Genomic DNA, 26,197 nt, shown 5'->3' on the forward strand with positions numbered 1-26,197 from the left:
GATCCCCGAGCCCCTGATTTAGTGCATTGCTGAAATTTGTCTCATACATTCTCTCTCTTGACTGATGATAAGAGGCGGTCACGTTTTCCTCCATCATCTCTCGTTATTTTATCACACGCAGACACAGACACGGACACAAATACTCATACGCACGCGCGCACGCGCAAGCATACGCGGAGACACGCGTACAAACGCACACATGCACATACACGTGCACGCGTGCACGCGTGCACACGCACACGCACACGCACACACAAACAAGCAGGCACAACCACAGACATTTACACGTGATCAGATTAAAGCCGCCAGTACGTCTTCGTCTGTTACTGCCCTACCAACCGGAGTGCAGGTTTCATTTCAAAGTAAAAGAAATGAAAAAAAATGAACAGACGTAAATCGATGGTTCACAATCGACATCCTTCTCCCATTTTAAATTGGAATCCTATCAAACAGCATAAATTAAGAAAAAAATATGTATATATCAGTTTACTGTGTTGATTGAATAAGTACATTACAGTGACGGAATAGGCTTTATTTAGTCCATTTTGTTTGCATGTTCAACCCAGTTTGATATGCTACTATGTTATGTGTCTTATATGATGAGTAAAACAGATATGCGAACAACAACAACCGCAATCAATACATCCCGCAAAATTGATGATTGGTTTTGCTTTTGCACGAAAACGAAACTCAAAAAAAACCAAACCGGAAGTCATGTGCTGCCAAAGTCTAACTTGACATTGTGAGTGAATGCACCATCCTCACCGTAGTGAACTGCTGAGTGCTGACTGATCTGATGGAGTAACGATCTGCGCTGAGACGTTGTGGAGAGATTATCTCATTATTGCTTGTATCCTGTTATCAATCCCTTCGCTCGGTCTTGCCTCCTCGGGGCACTCTTTAAGGTGACATCCTGGAAGCACCCGGAGAACTGCGGATATCAACGCGGCAAGGATGCTTCGTCACCGGCGGCAGGTGTGAAGAGATGGCGGGGGAACAGCCGGCGGGCACCGGCCGAGTGGTTCTTGTCAAGAAGATCATCATGAAGGACGGAGCCGCGGTGGGTTGATGACACGACGTATTCATATAATTTTGCCTCAACAAACCGATCAATAATGTCCCTATTTCACCCTGCACGTGTTATCTTGTAAATGTAATGATTTGGGCTCAAAACGAATCGGTTAACATTCACGTGTATAGATTATCATTAGATGAATTGTCATTAAATGTTATGACATAATTTGTTAAATTTGTTTTTCACCGAAAAACACACCTTGTGCCTTCTGATCAATACAATAAAAACGCTCTATTCGAGGTTCGAGACGTGTGTTTGGAGGCAATATTAATTCGGACAAACAATTGGACGCGTTATAAAACGAAAGCTTAACACGAGGCCCGTATTGTATGATTTTGTAATCGATCAGTCGGCTGAGATCAGAGCAATGGTGATGTGCTCAGATTGGAGCCATTATCCTCATCTGTTACATAACTGCACTGCCTCGAACACACAGCGCTCAGTGGCAGTCTGCACAGTCTGCACCCTCGACATGCTCAAGCGTCCATTTTAACATCTCCACTGAACTCAACCCACCGCACTGGAATCTCTAGACACTGACACATCATTGCATTCATACAGTAGTAGCAAACGTTTTGTTGCTGATCATTTCGGAAATTATTTTGTATTGGACTTGTTCCTTGTGTGATTGTATCAATTTTGTGTACAGCTGGTTGGATGAAATTATGCAATGTATATTAATTACAACGGCGAACGAGCGGGTAGCACATCCATCTCACAGCTCTGAGATTAGGTGTTCGAATCCGGGCTCCGGCCTTCTTGTGTGTCGTTTGCATATTCTCCTTTGCATGCTTGGGTTTTCTGCGGATAATCCGGCTGGCATGATTCACTGAAGACGAAATTGTCCTTAGTTTGAATGGTTGTTTGTCTAAATGTGCCCTGCGATTGGCACAAAGTAGCCCGAAGTCAACTGGGAAAGGCTCCAGCTCGTGGCTGACAATGCGGCTGCTCATGATAACCTCAACATCCTGGTTGAGAAGAACAACACCATGCTGGAGCAATCTCCCTCACACAATCTGGCTCTGAGTAATTTTTTTTCCTCTTTGCCAAGCTCAAGGGAGTCGTTAAGTGGACCTGATTTGAGAACATGGATGACTACAAGATGCCCATGATGACGGAGCGGCGAAGTATCCCGAAAGAGTCCTTCTTGGAATGTATAAAGACATGGCACAGATGGCTGGAAAAGAGCTCAGGTTTCTGGGGGAATTTACTTTGAACGGAAAAAATTGTAGTTTGGTTTTTAAATATATATTTTTTGACACTAGTCGTGGAACTCTTCTAACACACAACTCATTATGTAGCTCCCTATGTCACACTCTCTTGCCAGTAGGCCATTCATAAATGGTATGTAGTCTCTAATGGTGCATACCTATTAAACCTCTGTCCCTCAGAGTCAGGGCTAAGGCAAGACTATAATGGCAATTTCTCAGTTTCACAGTTTTTTCAGCCATTTATAAGAACCTACAGTCTTCTTTTGGCAGTTCTGGTTGTTCATCCTGACTGCTTTCATGAAAGTCTGTCTTGAACTGCTGATTCCATAAATCATCAAGTCCAATAGCAGAAATTCTGTTCACTCACACCTTGGACTGATATACAGGACTGCGATTGTCCAGTGGTCCATTTATAGTCCATTCTAGCCTCGTCTTTCTGAGATATGGTCCTTCATGCACACTCTGGACAAATACCAGGGGTTTCAAAGCTTTGGGTATTTGGGACGTCCACATCTGCATCTATTTCTGGTAAATGAATGTCTGAAATGAGGCAATTTTTCCAGGTCATTTTGTCGTGGTGTGTTGCTCCGATTAACAGGCATTTTTTTGTTGTTTAAAGGGGAAGTCAACCCAAACATATTTTTTCAAGAATATATTCTATGCAGGCCCATTAGTTGAAACAAGGCATTCTGATAAATATTGTATTTATGGAATAAGCGTTAATCTACCCATTTTTAGCCATCTCTGTAAGCGGCCATTTTGTCACTTTTGTCGACTGAAAATGACATCACAGTTGCTCAGGGTTCAGGTAATGACCAATCACGGCTCAGCTTCAGAAAACAGATCAGCCGTGACGGTCGTTACCTGAGCCCTGCTCAATTGTGATGTCATTTTCAGTCTACAGAAGTGACAAAATGGCAGCCCCCTGAGATGGCTAAAAAGGGGTGCATTTTGCTGCTTACTCATATTCCACAAAAGCAATATTAATCAGAATGCAGTGTTTCAACTAGTGTGCCTGCATAGAACATATTCTTGAAAAAAACATGTTTGGGTTGATTTCCGCTTTAAATAGCCTTGACATTTTGCAGTATATATCACTGTCCAAACCAGAAACTTGCAAGTCGTATATAATGCCATTGTTAACAATGTTGTCTTGGCCCATAGTGCGGAAAACAATTTTTGTTTTTCTCCCAGTGAGATCCAATTTCTCCATCAGACCCATTGTACAGAAGGATGCAGAACTCCCTGGGTCTGGAAAGGCACAGGTTTCCACCATCCTTTGACTTTGATTGACTTATGTATCCCAGGTACTACTGCAAGCTTGCAGTTTTAGTCACCGGCCCCACTGAGACCATTTTTGACCTTCATCATACCTGGATCCTTAGTGTTAACTTATGGCCACTCCTCTCTCTCTATACCTGCTATATTTTCTTTTTGATGGATGTGCAGCAAGCTGGGATGCCATAGGCTACATATTTTACAGAAGAGACATTTACTTTGCTGAAGTGCCCAGTGCAGATGCAACCAAAGAAAACTCCCATTAGTTTCCAGGAATTCCAACTTCTCACTGTGTGCTTTTGCAATTGAGACAAGTCTCAGTTCCATCTTTGACCTTTTTCTTTATTTGGCTTTTGATCCAATGTTGCGACAGTTGTTGCAAAACTACTCCCTCTTGCTGTTGGTTTATTCATAGGTCTTCCTTTGCTACTGTTTCTCCTCCTTCCAACTATAGGGGCATCCTGTATATCACCAGATATGGGATCAATAGCAACCTTCGCTTGCCTTTCAACGAATGTAACAGTATCCAAGAACATTGCTCTTCTGTGATTTTCTTGAAAGTCACATGCTACAGTCCTCCACTAAATTCCCTCAATTTGTAAGGCAGCTTCTTGATGACATTGAGAATATTAGCTGGTGCATTTAAGTCACAGCGATCGTATACATCCTTGGCACTAAAACATTCACGCTGGAACAATCTCTATGCTCGTTTGCATCTTCTGACTTCCATTTGTGGCCATGAGAATATTTTGTTCATATATGCAGATGCAGTATCGATGTTCATTTCCAAAATGTGTTCGCTGAATAAAGCCTTTGCTGTAGTGTCATATCCTGTGCCGTGCGTGGATAGCTACGGACAAGCTGTTGTGGCTCCCACGGGTAAACTGCTCAAGGTAATGCAGGCAGTCCACAGTGAGTGAGTTCTAATGTTTTCATAAAAGAATGGTAGGTTATGCAGTGGCTTGCCATCAAAGACTTGGATATCTCTCTTTGGCAGTGAGGCAAGTGTTTGTTGGTTTACAAATAATGATTCAATGTCATTTTGTTTTCCCAATATGGACATCATATTGTGTTTACTGATGTTGTTGCTTGAAACGGGTTTGAGTGTCTTCGACTTGGGACACAGAGGGTGCTGTGACAATTTAAGATGTGGTTTGTGTGTTTGGCAGTACTGACACCTGAGGGACATAATTGTTACGGCCTCTGTCAGGTGACCTTGGGCTTGCCCCTCCCAAATATGGATTTGGTCTTCCAACTGCATACTTTATTGTCCTTTGGCATTTGGGCATGAATGTTGAGGCCTCTCTTAAAGTAAGATTTCTTGCCATTTTCCTAAGAAGCACATTGGAGCCAGAGGAGCGAAGAAAATGTTGTTCTTTTTGTTTCCTTAATGGTTCCTCTTGTTCTTCAAGAACATGTTTTTCTTTGAGCACCTTTTGCCTACCAAGTAAAGCAGCCATTTTAGCCTCGGCTTTAAGACAAGCAGATGCCGTAGATTACACTTTTGATCTTGAGCGCTTGCTGCTTTGGTTTGATATGCTGTCAGTCGTTGCTACTGTGTCCTAGTAGTGAAACGTAAGATGCTTATGAGGTTGTTCTACATTATTTTGGTTCATCTTGATTGTTGACATGCAAACTTGGATTTTTGTGAATTTTAGTCTCCATATTACTGCACAGTTCCTTTTCTGCATGTTTTTCTGGTCTCCACCTTGCAAAGCCTTAACCAGTTGGAGACTTCCAGTGACATGAGTCTCTGACATAGCCTTCTATGAAAGTTGGCTGGTCACTTTAAACCAGGTCTTACATCCTTATTGAATCCATCGTTATGCTTATACATCTTTTAAAACCAGTCATTTTGCCAATGGAATTAAAGGCAAAAACAAGTAATGCAAAGCAACAGCACTTTCAAACATTTGCAGCATTTCTTCCATTTGTGATTTTATATTTGAAATGTATTTCTCATTTTTCATCATTCATTGACAATGCCATGTGTTTCATCCCATCCACTTTCCTTCTATGTTCCTTTTGAATTGACTCAGTTTTATTCATTGGAGCTTTCTCAGTGGGGATTGGCTTTCGTTTCTCCCCCCCACTAGCGGCATTTGAACCTGCCTTTTCTGTGCCATTCATTTTGCATGCACAACCAGCTGATCACCAAGAAACCAATATCCAGCCAACTAATTTCCACAATATGTCACACCACTTACATCAAAAAGGAACTATGCAAGCGGATCAGTCTTGCACATCAAATCGTTTAATCGTTTTTTAAGAAACAGATGCAATAAATCAGGGGTCTTCAATCCTGTTCCTCGAGGGCCGCTGTCCTGCTTGTTTTCCATCTCTCCCTGCTGCAACACACCTGATTCAAATGATCAGGTAATCAGTAAGGTCTGCACAAGCAGGCTAACCATCCTGATTATTTTAATTAGCTGGGTTAGAGATGGGAATTAAAGGTGGAAAACAGACAGGACAGCAGCCTTTGAGGAACATGATTGAAGACCCCTGCAACAAATTAACCTATATTAAAGTGTTTTGGTGCAATTAATAGGTTTGGCTTACACAAAAATGACAGCAATTCTACTTCAATTAGAGATGTTAACTTATTAAACACCGACTTACAGTCTTTTATGAGTTCACTACGAAACTTCACAAAATTCTACCAAACAAGTGTGGCGAAAACATGAGGCAATCAGTCATAAATCAGATTACAATATGAGGGAAACAAATCTGTGACTTCATCTATGACATGTAAAGATGTAGACTTCGCTCCTTTGAATAGAGTAGTATGAGTACAATGTAGTAGAATGCAACTACCGGTACTACATTGCAATGACGATTTGAATTCAATTAATTGTTCAGCTCTAAAGAGGATTTGAAGTGGGGATTGAATAGGTAAGAACATATTCAGAGTCATTTTTATTTGCAAAGTATGTTACACATACATTTCATTTCTGTGATGTAATGTGATGTATTTTTACCGACTTACTAGAAATATACAACTCGTCACACACTAAGCACCCCAACCGTGGCATTAAATTATGGTGACAGAATTATATTTTATGCCTCATTGAACTATAGTAGTGATTTTAATGTGTATATGCATTGCATGTGTGTATTAGCTTCAACAGGGTATAGGCCGACCCAGTGTGTACCATGCAGTTGTGGTCATCTTCCTGGAGTTCTTCGCCTGGGGTTTGCTGACCACACCCATGCTAACGGTGAGTAATAGTGTTGTGTCTGAGGTAAGACGGAAGACACGATTAAAGATTTGTCACATCGTGGCAGTGTGGGGACTCATCAACACTTCACAGTGACAGCATCTGTGGCCCATTTTATTAACTGCTGTCAACAATAGCACTTCACTTGAGAGTAGGTCACAGTGTGAGTCATCAGAGCCAGTTGAACCTTGATGGCTCGAGTGTTGATGACATCATTTTGAATGATGCGATTGGAGCTTTTTTTTTCCAAGTATCTGTGGGATTTTTGTGTTTTTGTTTATCTCAGTAATTATGAAATGACTAAATCAATGTCATTGAACAGAGGGTGAGAACAGTCAGTTTTTTTGTTTAACGGTTATATCCTGTTATTCTGTAATTTGGTTTATTTATTTATTTTTTGGAAGACATAACTAAATAAAAACAATACCTACTCTATATTTGTGAATTAAAATTATTATTCATTATTTGGCTGGCAATATTACGTTGGCAACTTGGGGCTCCTAAGATTTGTGGCTCATAATTCCACTGCTTCAGCTTCCAATGCCTTTAGGAAATAAATCATGAGTACCGGTAAATAATTTTAGTTTGTTAGTTTTTAAATGCAATTCTAAATGTGAAGATTATGGTGGATCACTAAAATAAAATACGGTTGATTTGCTCAAAGTAGGGGTGGGCGATATGACGATATTAGATCGTTAAGCGGTTTAACGTGTTCACAATCTCATAAAGCCAAAAGATCGTTTTTAATCGTCTACATGACACATTCTAAAGAGTTTAACTCTATGGTGGCGCAAAGACGCAGGCGCGTATACCCGACCAACCAATCACAGCATGCACAGTGCACCGTACGTGACACTCCCCGCCTCCCTTTTTGTTTGTATAGTGGGAGCCCACGGTAACAGAGTCATTTAACAAGAGCACTCCATATGAAAAAACAAGCAAGCAGTGTAAAGAAGTAACTGAGGCAGTGACTTATTACCTTGCTGAAGACATGATTCCCATTAAAACAGTGGCAAGCGAGGGCTTTAAAAGACTCTTCATCAAAGTACCAGACCTGTGTTACGAGCTGTGTTTTTATGTTTACATTCACTGCACTTGATAAAAATAAAAAAAATTGACACTATTCAAATTAAAACCTGTTCAGAAAGCTTAGCTGACTTAAAATGTCATTTTTTTCTTTTAGAGTTTTATACACATTTTAAGTATGTTTTATATGTTTAACATGAGGAAAATGGTCAGAAATGTGCAAATTAGTCTTAAAAAATGTAAAAAAAAGAATCATGATAAAATCGTGATCGTGATTTTATTTTTAAAAATGATATTTTTGCCAGATCGCCCACCCCTAGCTCAAAGTATGTCATAACCGGCGATGCGCGACACCGTTTGGCACCATAGACCAGGTATAAGCAACTTAAATGAAGGATGGGGCCACCATTTTTCATAAATGCTACTGGGTGGCAACATAGGACAACGTACTTCCGAACCAGATGTTTGACAAAAATGCCATTTTAAATAGGGACAAAATATGTGCATATGTCTGTTTTTTATTGAACCAATGTACATCACAGTACCTTAATATACAGTATTTGATGTTTGCTCAATGCATTTATCTTGGGTGGGCAACTGGCAGGCCACATATGGCCGCATTCTGACGGGCCCCGTAATGAATTAATTCAGAGGTATACATTGAGAAATGTGTTATGAAAAATGAAATATATTAAGACCACTTTTTTGGGGGGGGTCAGATACTTTATGTTTTATTGAAGGGAACTGTACAACATGGGACAGGAAAATTATGAAAATGTTCATTTTCATTAAGGAAAAACAAAATCTACAACCGAATATAAAAAATACTGTGGGTAAACGTAATATTTCGACATTTTGTACATTTCACAAGCAGCTGGAAGACTGGTAATTCTGTGTTAAAGTTTGAAGTCAACAGATTAGATCTGTAGTGTTATTTCAGTCTGTTTTTAATACAGCACACATAGACATCATCACACCGTAGAGAAAACACGGACTGGGTTGTTAGTAATACTGTGCGAATGCTTTCAATATGATAAAGTGGAACAGATCGGGGTTCAGATGATGGATGGGATGGATGGATTGGATAACATATCTCAAATATATCTAAAAAATGCAGCCAAATCACTGTATTACAGAAAACATGATTTGGTAATTAAAATATATTTTGATAATTGTTACCAATGTAGTTCATATAGTGTATCTGTAGCACGCTATTTACACGATATAATTGTAGTGATTGTATATTTTCATGGCATCTTCATTGTCTTTCTGTGTAGGTGTTACATGAAACATTTCCACAGCACACGTTCCTGATGAATGGACTCATTCAAGGCGTGAAGGTAAAAATTGAAAAATGTCACGCTGTTCAACACAATCAATATGTATCAACCAGTTCTAAATGTCATGAAAATTGTCCGTTCAATTGAATGAACCTATTGCAAAATCCAAGGAGAATTGAAGGTTACATTCTTTGCAAAAATATTTTGCAAACCATTGCTTTGGAATTGAAAACAGACTACCCAGTTTGCAAATGATATAGTATAATACAATAAAGAAATCTAACAAAAAGGAAAGGAGTATGCACAGTGCACACTATAAAATGTGATACAAAATACTAGAATTGGTAAGACTTTGTAACCATTTTTAAACAAGACATTGGCCCGATGATCACTATTGTTGTGATGGTGACTTTTGTTGTCTCGTTCTGTTACCTCTGGAGAGATTTATTGAGCAGTTTTTGTCAGTGTCTTTTGCGGTCACTGACTTTTCCTCTTCCTCTCAAGGGTCTTTTGTCGTTCATGTCTGCCCCTCTGATTGGTGCATTGTCGGACGTGTGGGGGAGGCGTTCATTCCTGTTGGTCACTGTCTTCTTCACCTGCGCCCCAATCCCCCTCATGAGACTCAGCCCCTGGTAGGTCATCGTGTGGTCCTTTTGCAGGATAACAGTTAACCTATTACTATTCTCTCACAGTTTTCATTGCATTTCACTGAATCCTTTGGTCTGCTGTATATACATTTCTCTAACACTTAAGCATCTAAGTCAGATTTATGGTGTGTTTTTTATAGAGTCTGTGTTGTGTGTTTAAGTGTTTGCGTTAAGCAATCAACAAGCAACATTGATCATTCCATAACTACAAGCGCACGGCCAATTTATCACCACTTCCATTAAGTATATACAGTACCTGCATATGAGCCGCTATTCCTGGAAGTCTTTCAAGTCATTCTGACACTGTGAAGAGCATCATTTTTTCTTTACTCGACTGGCCGGATGATAATTGCTTAAAGACCACAAAAGCCATGAACAGTTTCCTGAAATATTGAGTCTTTCATACCCTATCGCTACAAAATAGCAATGCTCTAGAAGGAGAAGTGAAATTCTCAAAATTGATATTACTTTTGGCCTTTTTCACAACTACATCAGTGATGTAACTGCATGGTTAAGAGACTTCTTTCCTAATCCTTTCACAGGTGGTACTTCGCCATGATCTCCATGTCAGGAGCATTCTCTGTCACCTTCTCTGTCATCTTTGCCTACGTTGCAGATGTGACGGATGAAAGAGAGAGGAGTACAGCTTATGGTCTGGTAAGTACTTGAATTTCATTCTCCTTTATTTTTCATTTAGTCTATTTTGTTAACAAATGCGTGCTAACCATCGTCTTTTGAATTAATCACAGTGGCTGGAAAAAAAGACTTAGAGTATGTCTCTCGACTGTCGCGGGTAGTAGTTGGTGGAAGACCAAGTTTTTGAATGACTTTTTTCATACCGCTACTTTAAGAACTGGTGGCATTCACAGCAAAATGTAACGGGAAAAAACAATGAGGCACATGTCGCATTGCATTATGTTAGGCAGGTTGCAAATCAAATTTAAAGATGTTGTTCACTCTTGATCTTTAAGCACAAGGGCACAGTAAATGTCAGCAAACCCTTGACTTTTGTCGAAACATGCAGTGTGACTGATTCATCGCTGCAATTTGTCATCCTTTAAATGGCAGCCAGTGACTCACTGCAACATCATGGCCTGGGATATCTGGCTACTTTTGGAGCTGACATTTGCAATTAGAGGAAATATTCATTTAACTCATTCACTGCCATTGACGTATTTATTTGTCTTTTCACAGTCCAATCATTCAATTCCCAGGAATTTATTATTATTTTTTTTTTCAAATTGTTTTCAAACGTTAATGTAAAAGAGGGTCTGAAAATGTCTGGCAGTGAATGAGATAAAGGCAATGTTTCTTGTTTTTTTTTTCTCTCATTAATGCCAGCCAAATATTTATACTTGTAGTAACACAAATGACTTCACCTTAACGCATTCAGCTTTCAAAATCCTGAGTCTGGACATTGATAGAATTGGAGCATCTGGTGCTCTGGTGCATCAAGCACATGCTCCAGACCGCACAGATGATTGTGGACTTCACACTTTCTAACCCACACTTTCTAACTGCCCTATGTCAACCGTTTTGACCTTGAAGTTCCCGGTAATGACAATCCCAAAGGCCCCAAATGCCCAACGGAAAATCGACTTTCTTTGGCTGTTGAGGAAACATGGCCTGCCACAGGAACTATCAAGGCAGTTCCCTGCAGTTTCAAATGGGCAGCAATAACATTTTGGGTCTCAAGTCATTTCATATTTTAAAAACAAAAAATGAAAATAAAACAAAAAAGGAAAATAAGTGTCCAAAACCTATAATTTACCGTTATGAATAATTTTGGTATTTGTGGTAGTCTATCTTGTCTGTGCAACAAAACAGTGACAAACATGATTAAAAACTCTCTCTGAAGAACTTTTTGCACATCTTATACTTGAAAATCAATCACTCATTATTGATTACTGGTGCCCTCTAGAGTATTCAATAATGTTATGCATTAAATCTACCTTGTAATGGAATCTAGCTTCTGGACTAGCTGCCATTTTGACAAGACAAAAACAATCAATGATACACAGATAATACTAATAGATTTAGTAGGAATGGTAGTAGTAGTTTTAGTAGTCATTCTGACTGAGAGGTGTAAAAGATCAAAAATTGCATCTGATGGGCTTTAGTAGCCAGTAAAGTATTTTGAAAGCTCACACCGTAGTCCAATATTCTACACTCAACATTGTGTCATAAGATATTATTACTGAGCAGTCTTACATCTTCAGTTTCAACTAAATGACTTGAGACTACTGATGGGCTTGATTAAGATTGTAAAGCATCAAAGCCTTTGTTAATGTACTTTATACTTATGTATAAAATATGTGATGCTGCACATTGAACACCGTTCAATTCCTTAAACATTCAATTTTTCCTCTCCTTCTCGTTCCAGGTGTCTGCTACGTTCGCAGCGAGCCTGGTGACAAGCCCGGCAATCGGGGCATATTTGTCAGCATGGTATGGAGACAACCTGGTGGTTCTGGTTGCCACACTCATTGCCCTGGTCGACATCTGCTTCATCCTGCTTGCTGTGCCTGAGTCTCTGCCGGACAAGATGAGGCTCAACACCTGGGGAGCGCCCATATCCTGGGAACAAGCTGACCCCTTCGCTGTAAGTACTCGAACTAAATATCACAATTAGGATTACTATCAATAGTGTACAGTACACCTTCACAGATACTCACCTTTTGTGTCCGCCTTTCTAAAGTCAAATTTATAAAAGAGTTAATGCAAATTAGCCTATTGATAATCACAGTCATAGCGTGGATACATGCACTCACCTTGTGAATCGTGGTGGAATGCCTGATTGTCTAACTCAACTCAACTCAAATTTATTTATGTAGCACTTAAAAAAAAACAGTAGCTGAAACAAACAGCTGTACATTCTGAAAGTAAAATTTGAACATAAAACATAATCATGAGAAAAGAGCGATAATAACAACAATGTTAACAATATTAATAATGTTAATAATAATGAGAAAAGATTCCTTTTTACTAAAGTTATAAAAATAAAACCTTTAAAAACAAAACCAGTATGTGACATCGGAACACTCCTGCAAAGCCTCCTCTTTCTTTATACCAAACGGTCATAGTCCTTATTGGCAGACAGGAGTTCCACACTTTTATTCGCTTGTTTCACAGTCAACATGTTGTGTGGAGGTGTTAGTTGGGAGCGCGAGGACATGAGTCTCCACCGAAGCTGTGTGAAGCTGCCACGTTAGCTGGCTGAATAAATTGCAGTTATCCAACATTTAGAATGTTCATTTTGTTAGCGAGTTACCTCAGCCCATCATGCTCGACACGAGAAACAATGAATATTTCCTGTCCCATTTGGTTTTCTCTCTCACTTTACTTTAGCCTAGCTCAATCCTACAGGCTGAAATGACATCATAGTTGCTCAAGGCTCAGGTAACGACCAATCACGGCTCAACTTGCGGTCGTCACATGACCAAACTCAGAAAACTATGATGTCATTTTTAGTCAACAGTACGCGGCAAAATGCCCGCCCTCTGAGATTTATAAAAACGAGTGGATTTTGCTGCTTATTTCATGTTCCACAAACGCAATATTAATCAAAATGCTGTGTTTAGACAGGTGGGGGAGTGTGGCATTTTTGAGTTGACTTTCCCTGTAAGCACTTTGGTGTCGTATTTCCCATCTTTCTCTACTTTTTTTTTCTGTCTTTCTTTCAGTCTCTGAGGAAGGTGGGTCAGGACCCCACAGTCCTACTCATTTGTATCACCGTGTTCCTGTCATACTTACCAGAGGCTGGACAGTACTCTAGCTTCTTCCTCTATCTGCGACAGGTAAGACACACACACACACACACACACACACCACTTCTCTATAATAGGTCCACTAACATGCAAAGTATCTGCTATTTCAACCTACACTCCCGTCTAGAGGTATATGGACAAAAAATATATATAAACCAAAACGTAAAAAAGTCATTTTACTTCCCAATATAGTATTGCATTCAATTAATGGCAGTTTCATGGATTTGCTGTTTCTTTAAAAATATATAAATATATTTTACAGAGACTACACAATAAAATGAAAAACAAATAAATACCTTTGACAAAATCTAATGGTACAACAGCTTTTCAAGAAATGCAGCAAAGTACAAAGAATTAAAATAAATACAACACAGTGCTTCAAATGACATTCAAGAATACCTACAATTTATCCAGTAAAAGAAAAATTCAAAAAAATTAACTTAAAATTAACAGTTTTAGAAGTTCCATTGTAGCAACACAAAATTGTAATCTTGTTCTGAAAGCCTGAGTATGATGTTTCAGTCTGAACGTGAGGGGCATCAAAGAAGTACGAAAAGAAGAGATACAGTGAAGAGACGAAAAGAATATAGTTGTGATCTTGGATACTGTTTACAAGCGGGGCTGCCACAAACGCTTATTTTGCTAGTCGACTAATCACCAACAGTAGTCGCGATTAGTCGACTAATCGATAATATATAAATCGCGGCAAATCGCAGCAGCAAGCTGCTGCTCTTATAATAAGGATCATTCGATTACAGCTTAAATTCTTTATGTACAAATTAATCATGAACACAAGATGATAGTATATTCAACTTGTATTAAACTTTGCAACTTAAGCCATCATTCCTGACATGTTTATAAATAAAGGAGCGACTTAAATTGATGGCGATACTCTAGCCTTAAATTTTTTAGCGGTAATTCTTTAGTGCGTTTTAAAATTGAACCAAAACCATACACTAGCAGAGTTGCACTAATACAGTGAAATTATTTATGAATACAAAAAGAAGTACTTGTATACATATTTCACTCTTGGGTACCAAGACTTTTTTTTTTTTTTTTTTAACGGAAGGTAGTTAAATCAGAGGAGTAAATTGGGCAAATGCTCTGTGCTAAAAAAAACCTAAAATAAACACTTGTATTGGTTTTTAATTTTGTGTTAATTTAAACTTTATCAAAAAGGTTTTGTTATTGTTTTCACTAGTATGCATAATTTAAAAGTAGTAAATTGATCTACACAATCAAAATGTGGTATGCACCTGTAACAAAATAAGGAAGACCGTTTTTTTGCACTATAACATAGTATATTACAACAAACTTAATTATGGATTTTATTGTTATGTGATGCCGATGAGTGGCAGGTATGTCGTTTTTGTGTTGAGTGCTGATATTTTCCAGTTCATGAACGCATCACTCCATTCGCGAGTGAGAGAGAGAGTGGGAGCAAGCGTGCGCTTCCTGCTTCGATGTTCACCACGGGCATAAACACACAAAGATTTGGTTGTTAATCAACGTGAGTTTACTGAATAATGGCTGCTTAATCCATAGAAGACGCTACGACGTTTTAGCGTACCAAATAGGAGCGTTACATCAAACACACCGTAACGTGTGTATGCTAACTGCAGCTAGCTTCTAGACACAACTGTACCTATGTCAGATATGAAATCAGGCATAAGCCATAACGTGCTTCCTTTTTTTTTTAAATGATTGGGCATGCCCATGGTGCTGGCATGAAAGGCAGGTTTGCATTGTATTGAGTATATTTGGTGAAATGCGCCGTAACGTTCGGACTCTGTTGCCAACACGAATTAGCCCTTACATAAGGCTTACACTACTTTACTCACAATGCTTCTGTTTACATCACCCGGATTACCACCACTGCGCATGTGCGTTGCAGATAGGAAAACAGCCAGCGGGAGAAGAGCAGGACGCGGCAGTCTCGAAAGAAAAATAATGTGCCAAATAAATAAATATATAAATAAACGACGCGTCGACGATTAAAATTAATTGTCTACGATTTTGATCGTCGACGTCGTCGTGATTAGTCGACTAATCATGGCAGTCCTATTTACAAGTAAATAAATGGATGCCGTGTTGGCTCTGTGTGCTGATTAAATGAAAGAAAACCAGAACTCATGATCAGACTTATAGCAGAAGAAAAAAAACTCCAGCTTTCCCGAGGTAGCGACGAGGGAAATCTCATGACAGACTCAAAGCATCTTGTTTTGTCTTTAAATATTGATTAATGTGCTGTGTGTGCACAGTGTGCATAAAAAAAAAAGATCCACAATATAAATGATATAACATTATTTTGTTCGATCGAAATTTTATATCAGATCTACAATTTTACCTTCTCTACTTCCCTCCAAATTAATTGGAACAGTGAGCCCTATTCCTTTATTTTTGCTGCTGGCTAAAAACAATTACCTTTACTTCAAAAGATGAATATGAGATCACAGTTTCAGGTTGCATTTCCAGTCTTATCATCTATATCTGAATGACCAATTTTTAATGTGAGTAAAAATATTGGATTATATTATTAGCAGTTGTGTTTTGTTGCGCAGGTTTGTCCTGTTATGCTCATTAAAGGGGGTCTTTTTCTCATTAATATTCAAAAACATTCACTTTATAAACAAGCTTTGTTCCAATTGGATCACTGTTTTTCATAATTTCATATGTAAAACAGCTTTCCTCTGATTGGCTGCTGTTGATTTGCAGGCGTCTTTTGGTCTCTTCATTGAGTTTGATCTGTTAAAATTCACCAGCCACGGTGCAGTTTGATGCGGCCACAGCAGTGCAATGGCCCGGTCGCTCTGGATAAATATTCCTCCTCTTATAAATATTCGTCAGATTTTTAAAAATTGGCCAACATGCTTGGATACCATCCCTTAAATACCGTAACTGTATTTTTAATGTGTGTGAGAGCTTACATTGATGACGTTTCATTTCAGTTCTGTTTCAAAAATGCTTAGGAGTTTTTCCCCAAATAAATAGAAGCAGTTTATGCCTCAAGTCCTCTGAGATTGGTAGCTGATGCAAAGTTTTAGCTCTGCACAAGATGCAGGCGCCGTGTCGCCACACAGCAATTTTTCGTGAGTTGAATGGGTGCGTAGCGACCACGAAGGCGGAAGGTAATATAGTAATATAGTATATACTTGAATAATGTGTAGAGTCAACGTCCCAACGATGGCAAATTCAAATCCGCTCATTTCTGCAGGCCTATGACACGCAATATACATGTCGAATTCAAATCACATCACAGACTCATTTTGACCTATGTTATGCATAAACCAGTCATGACTCATGTTTACCGCGTGTGTCTGTGGCGGCAGTACTGTATTGTAAAATGGCGCTGTGGCGTGACTTGGTTTGGAAAATACATATTGCCGTGTGGGGAACACACTTTTATACAGTGGGTAAGATATGTTTGTTTTTATTTACCGTTGTTTCCTTGTTCCTTGCACCGAGCCGTTTCGCGGGCTGTCATGATTCTTGGTGAGCAGTGAAAATTAGGACAGCTGAAATTATTAGAAAGGCATAGGACAAGTTCTCTTTGCACAACAAAATGCATGTCACTGGACACAAAAAATAAAATTCTATCAAATTACTACAATAATATTTAACTTTTGGAGCAATTTGGGGGATGGTATAGTACATGAGTACAGAGAGTACAGAATTGCCTTTGAAGGGTGATTTACACTTGCGTGTTCAGTAAATGGTAAAAAAATCTTCTGTGTAACATCTTCCTGTGTTAATATTCCAAGTTACAACATTGACACCTGCGGCTTATAGTCCAGTGTGGCTTATAAATGTAAATATCATTTTCTTTTATTTTTATGAAGTAGGTGCGGCTTACATTCAGGTTCACTCAACAGTCCGGAAATTATGGTATTCATATTTCACTTCAGCGGACGTTTGTGTGCGCGCACTCAGAGCCGTGTAGTGGGAGGGGTCATTCTTCCATATACACACTTATTTCATGGTGGAAATATGAATACAAACACATTACCTTTAAGGCAAAGAACTGTATTATATTTAGTCAAAATCTTTCATTTTGCATTTTCTCATTACATCCACACAGGTATTACATTTAGTTAACTCAACAGACATGACAAAACAAGAACATTACCATGGTCCACAAACTTAAAAATAAAAAAAAACGAGGAGTCGTGGGGTGGAAAACGTTTAGGAACCGCTGTTTTCAATCAGATCCAAATGCAACTACAGTACATAGAAATAAAAGATGAACTGTTGATTTAGTCTCATATTCATCTTTTTATGTTCTCCCGAAATGTTATGTCTTCAGCGGAAATAAAATATGACCACAACAAAAAGGGAGACCCGTGTAACGTTTATTCAAAAGGTTTATTCAGGGATGTACATCAAATGAATTGCAAATTAATTAAATAAAATTACGAAGTAAAGTATATACACATGTATGGGAACAATCACTACAATCTGTCTTGTAGCGAGCGGATGAGTAGGAAATGTATGTCCGGGTTTTGTGTAAACATATTTCAAGGATGACAAACAGGACCAAAGAAAGGGGGTTAGGCTGCATGGGCTTTCCTGTAGTCAGGGGTAGACCGCTGAGCAGAAAAGCAGAGAGGGAAATGTGCTCCACACATGTAGACTGCTCAGCCAGTGACATGACAAGAGGATCTCATGACATGGCCTCATTGTCATAATACTGTTTCATGGGCGTATGCAGCAATACCTTTGTACATTAAATGAACAAAAGTATAGAGACACCGCTTAATCAGATAATTTATCAAACAAGGATAAGACTGTAACTAATTCCTAATGAAAATGAATATTTTAGACAGTTTTATACTGACTCTTTTTTAATTTTATCTAGCTTCAGTTAATGCTTTCCTTAGACCCTTTTAAATGGTACCCAACAAACTTTTTTTCCCCTAAAAAAAAACCAAATGTGTCAATGAATTTTAAATTACATTTTTAGATGGTTGCTATGTATGTCCATGTCAATAGTACACTAATTGCTGTTAAATGTGTTGTCAAATTCCACGTCAATATTTATGATGTTGTTGCTATTGTGTTTTTACTTCCCCAGTTCTACTATAAAATGTCATGTTATGTAATACTGACCTGACCTGTAATGACCTCAACAGTTATTTAATCAAGTTGACTTGCTCATCAAATGACAAGTTTGCGCTAGATATCGAGGGAATTGAAAGTAGTTTCACTCTTCGATGTTTTAAAGTTATCCAATTACCGTAATAAATTGAAAGGAAAAAAACATTTTTTGAAAATAGGGACATTTTTGTTGTAAGTCTTTGCAATATTTCATCAGCCGGTTTAATCATATTCACTTTTGTGAAATCCCTACAGGTCGTCAATTTCTCCTCGACAACAATTGCTGTTTTTATTGGAGTTGTGGGAATTTTGTCCATTGTTGCACAGGTAACACAAAAACTCAACAAGATATTTGCATTACAGCTCATGAAGTGAAATAAGAATGAGAAAAAACAAATAGTGTCATACAACACATTAATATGCTATGTTGTTGTTGTTGCTGCTTCTGTTGGTAGTGTTAGTAGTACAGCAGTAGAAGTAGTAGTACAGTAGTAATAGTCATTGTACACAGTAGTAGGGCTGGCCGATTAATCAACACTAACAATAGTCCAACCAGTCCCTGAAAGTCAACCCAAACATATTTTTTTTCAAGAAAAAATGTATGTATGTTCTATACAGGCCCAATAGTTGAAACAAGACATTCTGATTAATATTACGTTTGTGCAATATGAGTTAATCCACCCGTTTTAGCCATTGCTGTGGTTGGCCATTTTGTCACCTCTGTCGACTGAAAATGACATCACAGCTGCTCAGGGCTCGGGAAACGACCAATCACAGCTCAGCTGTTTTCTGAAGCTGAGCCATGATGGGTTGTTATCTCAGCCCTGAGCTGCAGTGATGTCATTTTCAGTCGACAGAAGTAACAAAATGGCCGAGATGGCTAAAAAGGGGTGGATTTTGCTCCTTAACTCATATTCACATGCAATATTAATCAGAATGCCTTGTTTCAACTAGTGGGCCTGCATAGAATATATTCTTGAAAAAAATTATGTTTGGGTTGATTTCCTTCCTTCCTTAACTGACTGCTTTTCAAAAAGTGACTAGTGAGTTTAATCACTGCTGAGAAACAGACAACATAAGCGGAATCATGTTCACATTGTTTTGTGCATGACAAGAAAGAACCTGGTGGAAGGCGATCATAAAGTCAAGCCAAAGACAATTTATATGTTGCAGTGTTAAATGTTGGAAACTTAACGTGTTTCCAAGCCACAAACGTTTTGCAGAGGTTGCTTTGCCTCAACTGTGCAATTCTACATGAAAAAAAGATTGTGATAGAGCAGAAAGATGTGTAGCGTTTTTTTAATTTGATGTTATTGTAAGGCCTTATTGCCCAGCCCTAAGTAGTTGTAGCCATAGTGGTAGTAGTCGTTGCTGTAGTAGTGGTGGTCAATGTTAACAATTGTGAATAGTAATAGGTGTCTCTTTCACGCAATACTTTTACGCAATACTCTCCTAATTACATTCAGCCAAAAAATTTTCATGCTGATCTTGTACTGAACTTAGTCATTAAATATGCATCGGGACCTAAACTCGTCTCTCTGTTTTTCTTCTTTAGACTCTTGTACTCACACTGCTAATGAGGACTCTGGGTAATAAAAACACTGTTCTGTTGGGTCTGGGCTTCCAGATTCTTCAGCTGGCCTGGTATGGCTTAGGATCAGAGCCTTGGTGAGATTTGTCATTCATAAAGCCCGTATCGCACTTATTAGCGAAGGTCTGCGAGTGTTTCTGTACGGATTGAATGCTTTTTTTCGCCAGGGTTGGTTAAAGGTTGCAAAGACGAAACGCTGACGAAAAAACATTTGCTAGGTTCACTAACTCTCGCAAGCCTTCGCTGCTCAGTGAGATACATGCCTTAGTCTTTTGTTTTTGTTTTTCTTCACTGTTCAGACTGTCTGTTAAGAATGCTGCCCCACCTCTCCTACATAACCATGAGTTTTCATTATGCATGTATTGTGTTTGTGTGTTTGTTAACAGGATGATGTGGGCAGCTGGTGCTGTTGCAGCCATGTCCTCCATAACCTTCCCTGCAGTCTCAGCTCTGGTGTCACAGTCTGCTGATCCTGATAAACAAGGTGACAAAGACAGTTTCTCCCCTTTTCTGCTCTGATGTCATCTCCATCACAGGTCACTGTGCCAGTATTGAGATTGGTAGTTGGTCTCATGTTTTCGTCGATTGTTGCATACAGGCAGTCTATTATGAGCAGAAGCTTGATGGCCTCCGAGTTTAACTAAGTGGCTTGATATGCTGACCTGAATTTGTCTGTTCCCGCAGGTGTGGCTCAGGGAATGATAACGGGAATCAGAGGTCTGTGTAATGGTTTAGGTCCAGCTCTGTATGGATTTATATTCTTCCTCTTCAATGTGGAGCTCAACACCATGGACCCTATCCAGGGAGACTTTGACCCCTTGCCCCTTCACAGTCCAACTGAGGTACATACACAAAGAAATTAAAGACACCCATGATATTAGCTGACTAGTTGAAAATCCTTAAAATTTGAGTAACTAAAATGGTAAAATGGTATGACAGTCTTGATGTTATGTCACCTTTTCCCCTTCATTGCCTATGCCTAGAAAAGTGCGTGCCCCCACCAAAGTAGTTATCATTGCTTTGACCAAACAAGATGTTATATGCATATACCATATTTTTCAGACTATAAATTGTACTTTTTCTCATAGTTTGGCTGGTCCTGCAACTTATACTCAGGTGCAACGTGTATGTATTAACTCATTCACTGCCAGACATTTTCAGACCCTCTTTTACTCTAACGTTTGAAAAAAATATAATTACGTTCCTGGGATTGAATGGCTGGACTGTGAAAAGACAAGTAAATTCATCAATGGCTGTGAATGAGTTAAAATTAGAGATCGGACCGGCACCCAAAATCCCAGTTACATAATCCTGGCATTTGGCAATTGCTTTTGATGCTTAACGCCGTTGGCCAGAAGGTGGTGCACCAAATGCACCAAAAGTATTTGCCAACTGGCAAAAGAAAGCAGAAAAAAATGTAAGCAGAAAAGGTCATTGAAGTAGTAGTCAAGGCAACGAATGTTTGACATATCGTTAGTTTAGCAGATGGCTTCCTTATGACACTACAAGGATTTATAGCAGCAAAAGCAGCAATAACCGAGCAGGGTTCTACCTTTGGCCACAATGGTATCAGGGATTCTAGTTATGGTAAGCCATTTTAAACTAAAAAGAAAAACCTCCTCCGAGGCAAAACTTATGTTTTTTCTTCTTCATGATTCATTTTTTGACTGGTGCGAATTATACTCCAAGTGACTTATAGTCCGAAAATGGTGGTAGGTTTTTTTATCCTCTGCCATTTAGTTTTTCCATTTATCCGTCCATAAACAGTAGTGAAAAAAGTGCAGTTATTTTTCTTTAAGATGGTGTGGTGTACACTTCGTTTTCACTTGAGCCACGATTGGTCTAATTTTAAATTGAGTGCATGTGTACTGAGCCTTTCAAATGTCAGCTTTTAGCATGCTCAAGCCTGTTTTTAATAGGCCGAACAGGGTATCAAAGGAGTGATTTTCCAATTGGACTATGATCACTCTAACAACTGAACAAGGCAGACAATACAGAGCTCCATAATCAAGGATAAAAAATATTGATAATAGTTTTTTTCTTGTTTCTTTTAGCAAACACTCATCCCTGGTCCACCCTTCCTTTTGGGGGCCTGTACAGTGGTTGTCGCCTTCCTCGTTGCTCTCTTCATCCCAGAAAAACCCTCCTCCGCCTCTTCGTCCTCTCAGCTGCCGCTCAGTGACAAGCCTCGCCCAGTGAGCAAAGAGTCGCTGTCCTCGCTGGCAGGCATCCACATTAACACGCCTCTCCCAGGGAGCGATGAAGAAACTCCTCCCACCACCAGTGATGAGGATTTTGAGCCTCTGCTGCAGGACAGTATCGTTTGATGGACCAGTGGAAGGGCCACAGCATGTGCGACTAAACATTGTAATTTGATTGATTGGCATTTTGTTAAAAAGAAGAGCACATTTCCATTGCTGTTGGGTGAGTTAAAGTACAGTACCTTGATTGTCCGAAGTCTGACAGTAAGACGCTCCAGTCGCATTGAGGCTTTGCCAGAAGGCGGGACTAGCCTTTCACTGGGCTGACCAGCAGAGCCAGCAGTGGGTTTAACAGAGTGGCAGGCGCAAAGTGCTCCAAATGTGAAGCTAGTTTTTAACTAAATAAAGTGTTTGGTTGAGAAAATGAGGTCGTGACCAAAACAGGCCACACTGATAATGACACCAGCTTTTGATTTGATTGAAAGGGGAAACATACATATTTTGGTTTCCCAAAAGTTTCTTATAAGTAGGTAGTGTCACATTTCTGATGATTTACCAACTGAACTGAAAAACAAAGTCTTTAGGGTGGGATTGTTGTATATCTTTATGCTTAAAGTGGAAGAATTTTTTTAAAGACGTTATCATATTCAGCTGTATCATCTTACAGCTGAATTGTACTGATGTTATTTTTTATTAATGGGAACTGTATAATTAAAACATGTCTGCAGCATATTTACAGCGGCTAAAGCATCGGTGTTGATTTGTAAATTTCTACTTTGTAAGGAAGAACAAGATATGAGAAGCTATAATATACCAGAAGATGATTGAGCCACATACAATCTTGCATCGTCCATTCCATCAATCCATCCTTTCATCTTCTTCCACTGATCTGGGGTTGAATCATGGCGGCAGCTACCTAAGCAGTGAAGCTCAGACTTCTTTCTCCCCAGCCACTTCTTCCATCTCTTCCAAGAGTCCCCGAGGCACCCCCAGGGCAGGCGAGAGACATTGTCACTCCAGAGTGTCCTGTGTTCCCCGGGATCTCCTCCTGGTTGTCCACAACTGTAATACCTCACATGGGACGCATCAAGGAGGCATCCTAACCAGATGTCCAAGCCATATCATCTGGCTCCTGCCAATGTGGAGCAAGAGCTCTACTCTGAACGCCTCCCGGGTGACTGAGATTCTCACAGTAGCAAGACTCCAAGATACTTGGACTCCTACACCCGGGGCAGGTTCGCATCCCCATCCTAGCGAGGGTATTGCTGTCTTTTCTAACTGATGACCATGGTTTCAGATTTTGAGGTGCTGATTCTCACCCCAACCGCTTCACACTCAGATGCATACTGCTTCAGGAGCGGTGGAAGATAGCGACTTTACAAAACTACATCATCTGCAAAAAGCAGAGAATTAAAACTGAGGCCACGAAATCGGAAGCCCTCAACGCCTCAGCTGCGTAGAAAAATTCTGACCATAAAGATAATGAACAGAATCGGTGACAAAGGACAGCCTTGGAAACTCGGAAACAAATCCGGTTTACTGCCAGCAATATGGACCAAACTCTGACACCGGTCATACACACGGACCGAATGGCCCAAATCCCGGAGCACCATCCAAAGGACAGACACTTCACGGCCACAGCTCCTGCCGGTCGCCTCACCAATAGAGGCACAGAATTTGTCCCTCACGGACTCAATCAAACATGATCAAAGTTCTGCCAAAAATGAGAGTTGAAACTCCTTCTGATATGAATACTCTGCCAGACGTTCTCCTTAGACCCTCACAATATATTTCGACGGCCAACCAGCTCACATTATTGCTCCCGATCTCCTTTGCCCCTACCTGGAAAGGAGGATGCACGTTGTCTCTTCAGGCTCTGCCCGAGCAGGCCCCATCGGCTCGTCCACAGGCGTTCGAGTCCCAACTCCAGGCCAGAGAGGAGACTCTTGTTAGCTGCATCCTGTCAAGGAAAAACACAGTCCAATTTTGTTAGTTATCATAGCGTTTCGGAGCCGTGCTTTGTCATGTCCATCACCTAAAATCGGTTCGCCCTGCCTTAATCCAAAAGAAAGTTATGAAATCCATCCATCCATCCATCCATCTTCTTTGCCTTGCTTGTCCTCATAATTGTCACAGGTGAGCTGGAGCTTATCCCAGCTGACTCTGGGCGAGAGACGAGGCACACCCTGGATTGATTGACAGTCAATCGCAGGGCGCAATATGGACAACCAACCATTCACGCTCACATTCATTTAACCTAACATACAGTACCGGTACATGTTTTGAGGATGTGGGATGAAGCCAGAGTATTAACTCCGTTAAACTAATATTAATCTTTATAAAATAGTGAAAAGCTAAATAAACATTAATTTGGGCATTAAGAGAGCATCTGCTTATAATTTAAGTCATGTTAGTTACACTACCTCAGATCACACTCAACCTGTTTAATTCTCATTTATTAGATTTGTTTTATGATATACTTAAAATTGGAGTGTGAAAGTACTTCTGAGTACTTGTATTTGAAGGACCGTAACATTATTGTTGCATACATTCTGGTGCTAATTCAACATTAGATGACAATGTTCATTGGAACATTACACTCTTACTAATACAATATATATTGGTATCATCAATGAATGTGCTCCCACTTTTTCACTTTTTTTTTTTCTGCACCATTGTTGTACAAAATATATATATATATACACACTGTATATATACATATATATATGTGTGTATGTATAAACAGTATATATGTATGTATATATACACAAATTTGCTTCGGACAGAAGCAATCTCTTTGTCACTTTACAACTCAGTGAATCTTTACAATGCAATGGAGGTATAATATTTGTACTGGATGAAAGCTTTAAAGAGAAGATTGACGAAGGAATGTCCAAGAGTTTAACTGTAGATAAGTGGCACAGTGTACAAAAGTGTTTTATTTATGACCTAATAATTGAAACTGAACATGTGAATGATTGGGTCGATCAAATGGTTATTATGAAGTTTTTTTGTTCTCTGTAACTCACTGTCACTATATGGACTGGGATTAAACTCTGGCACAAACACTGAAAGGTTAACAATGTTATAGGAAATCCATAATCTGAAGATAGAAATTTTAATTAGATATTTATGATAATATAATATTTACATAGTCATTTACCATCAACATTATGCTCTTGTGGAATACTCGCTTTGAAAGACCATCATGTTACAATTGTAATAAACTGCCACCATGACATCAGTCTCACCACTGATATTTTGTCATATCACACATACAATATGGCATCTAAAAATCTCAAAATTATCAAAACTCATTCCACAAATATTGATGCAAATGTGCACATTGTCATTTGATTGTTAACCACTTTAATGAGAGTTCTACAGCGGTCAAAGTGTCTCATCAATGTCAATGCCGTACATGGATTTAAATGTTTGTGATTAACCTAACCTCCCGCATACATGGAATTCACTGTAAATAGAATGTCTGTCCTGAATGTGTTCAGGCATATTGTTGATCAGTAGTAATTAAAACGGGAACATAATTTGACACCATTAACTGAGCCCGTCTCAACTTCTTGTGTGTTTGTGCTGTGTTATGACAGATGTAGATGTATTACAGATGTAGTTTTCCCTTCAAAACCAGTTCACACATTGCAAGGGCACCACCAGGGAACTAAAAAGTCCCCTCCTTATCATTGAAATGACTATTTTCTCTTCTGTTTCTTTTGTATTCATTACTATTATTTATGTATTTATTATTATTATTATCATTATTATTCCGGCCTCCCTATGTGAAGTTTGCATGT

At 39.2% G+C, this 26,197-nt stretch overlaps 1 protein-coding gene across 1 annotated transcript; it reads left to right on the top strand.

The window, feature by feature from the left end:
• Positions 1–751: 751 nt before the first annotated feature.
• slc71a2a (solute carrier family 71 member 2a) lies at positions 752–25,947 on the top strand. Its single transcript, XM_086053753.1, has 12 exons — positions 752–1,060; positions 6,684–6,782; positions 9,086–9,148; positions 9,593–9,720; positions 10,278–10,392; positions 12,119–12,337; positions 13,419–13,532; positions 18,852–18,923; positions 20,152–20,264; positions 20,574–20,671; positions 20,872–21,029; positions 22,242–25,947. Exons 1-12 carry the CDS (start codon positions 986–988, stop codon positions 22,512–22,514), a joined length of 1,527 nt encoding a protein of 508 aa, XP_085909879.1. The 5' UTR covers positions 752–985; the 3' UTR covers positions 22,515–25,947.
• The last annotated feature ends 250 nt before the right edge of the window (positions 25,948–26,197 follow it).

Source organism: Filicampus tigris, chromosome 15 (genome assembly GCF_054856515.1).
Source record: "Filicampus tigris isolate MCC_2025a chromosome 15, RoL_Ftig_1.0, whole genome shotgun sequence".
Taxonomy (NCBI): Eukaryota; Metazoa; Chordata; class Actinopteri; order Syngnathiformes; family Syngnathidae; genus Filicampus; species Filicampus tigris.

Coding starts and splice junctions, on each gene's coding strand:
- slc71a2a (XM_086053753.1), top strand. CDS start 986: ATGGCGGGGGAACAGCCGGCGGGCACCGGCCGAGTGGTTCTTGTCAAG. Junction 9,721..10,277: donor CTCATGAGACTCAGCCCCTG/GTAGGTCATCGT, acceptor ATCCTTTCACAG/GTGGTACTTCGCCATGATCT. Junction 21,030..22,241: donor CCCTTCACAGTCCAACTGAG/GTACATACACAA, acceptor TGTTTCTTTTAG/CAAACACTCATCCCTGGTCC.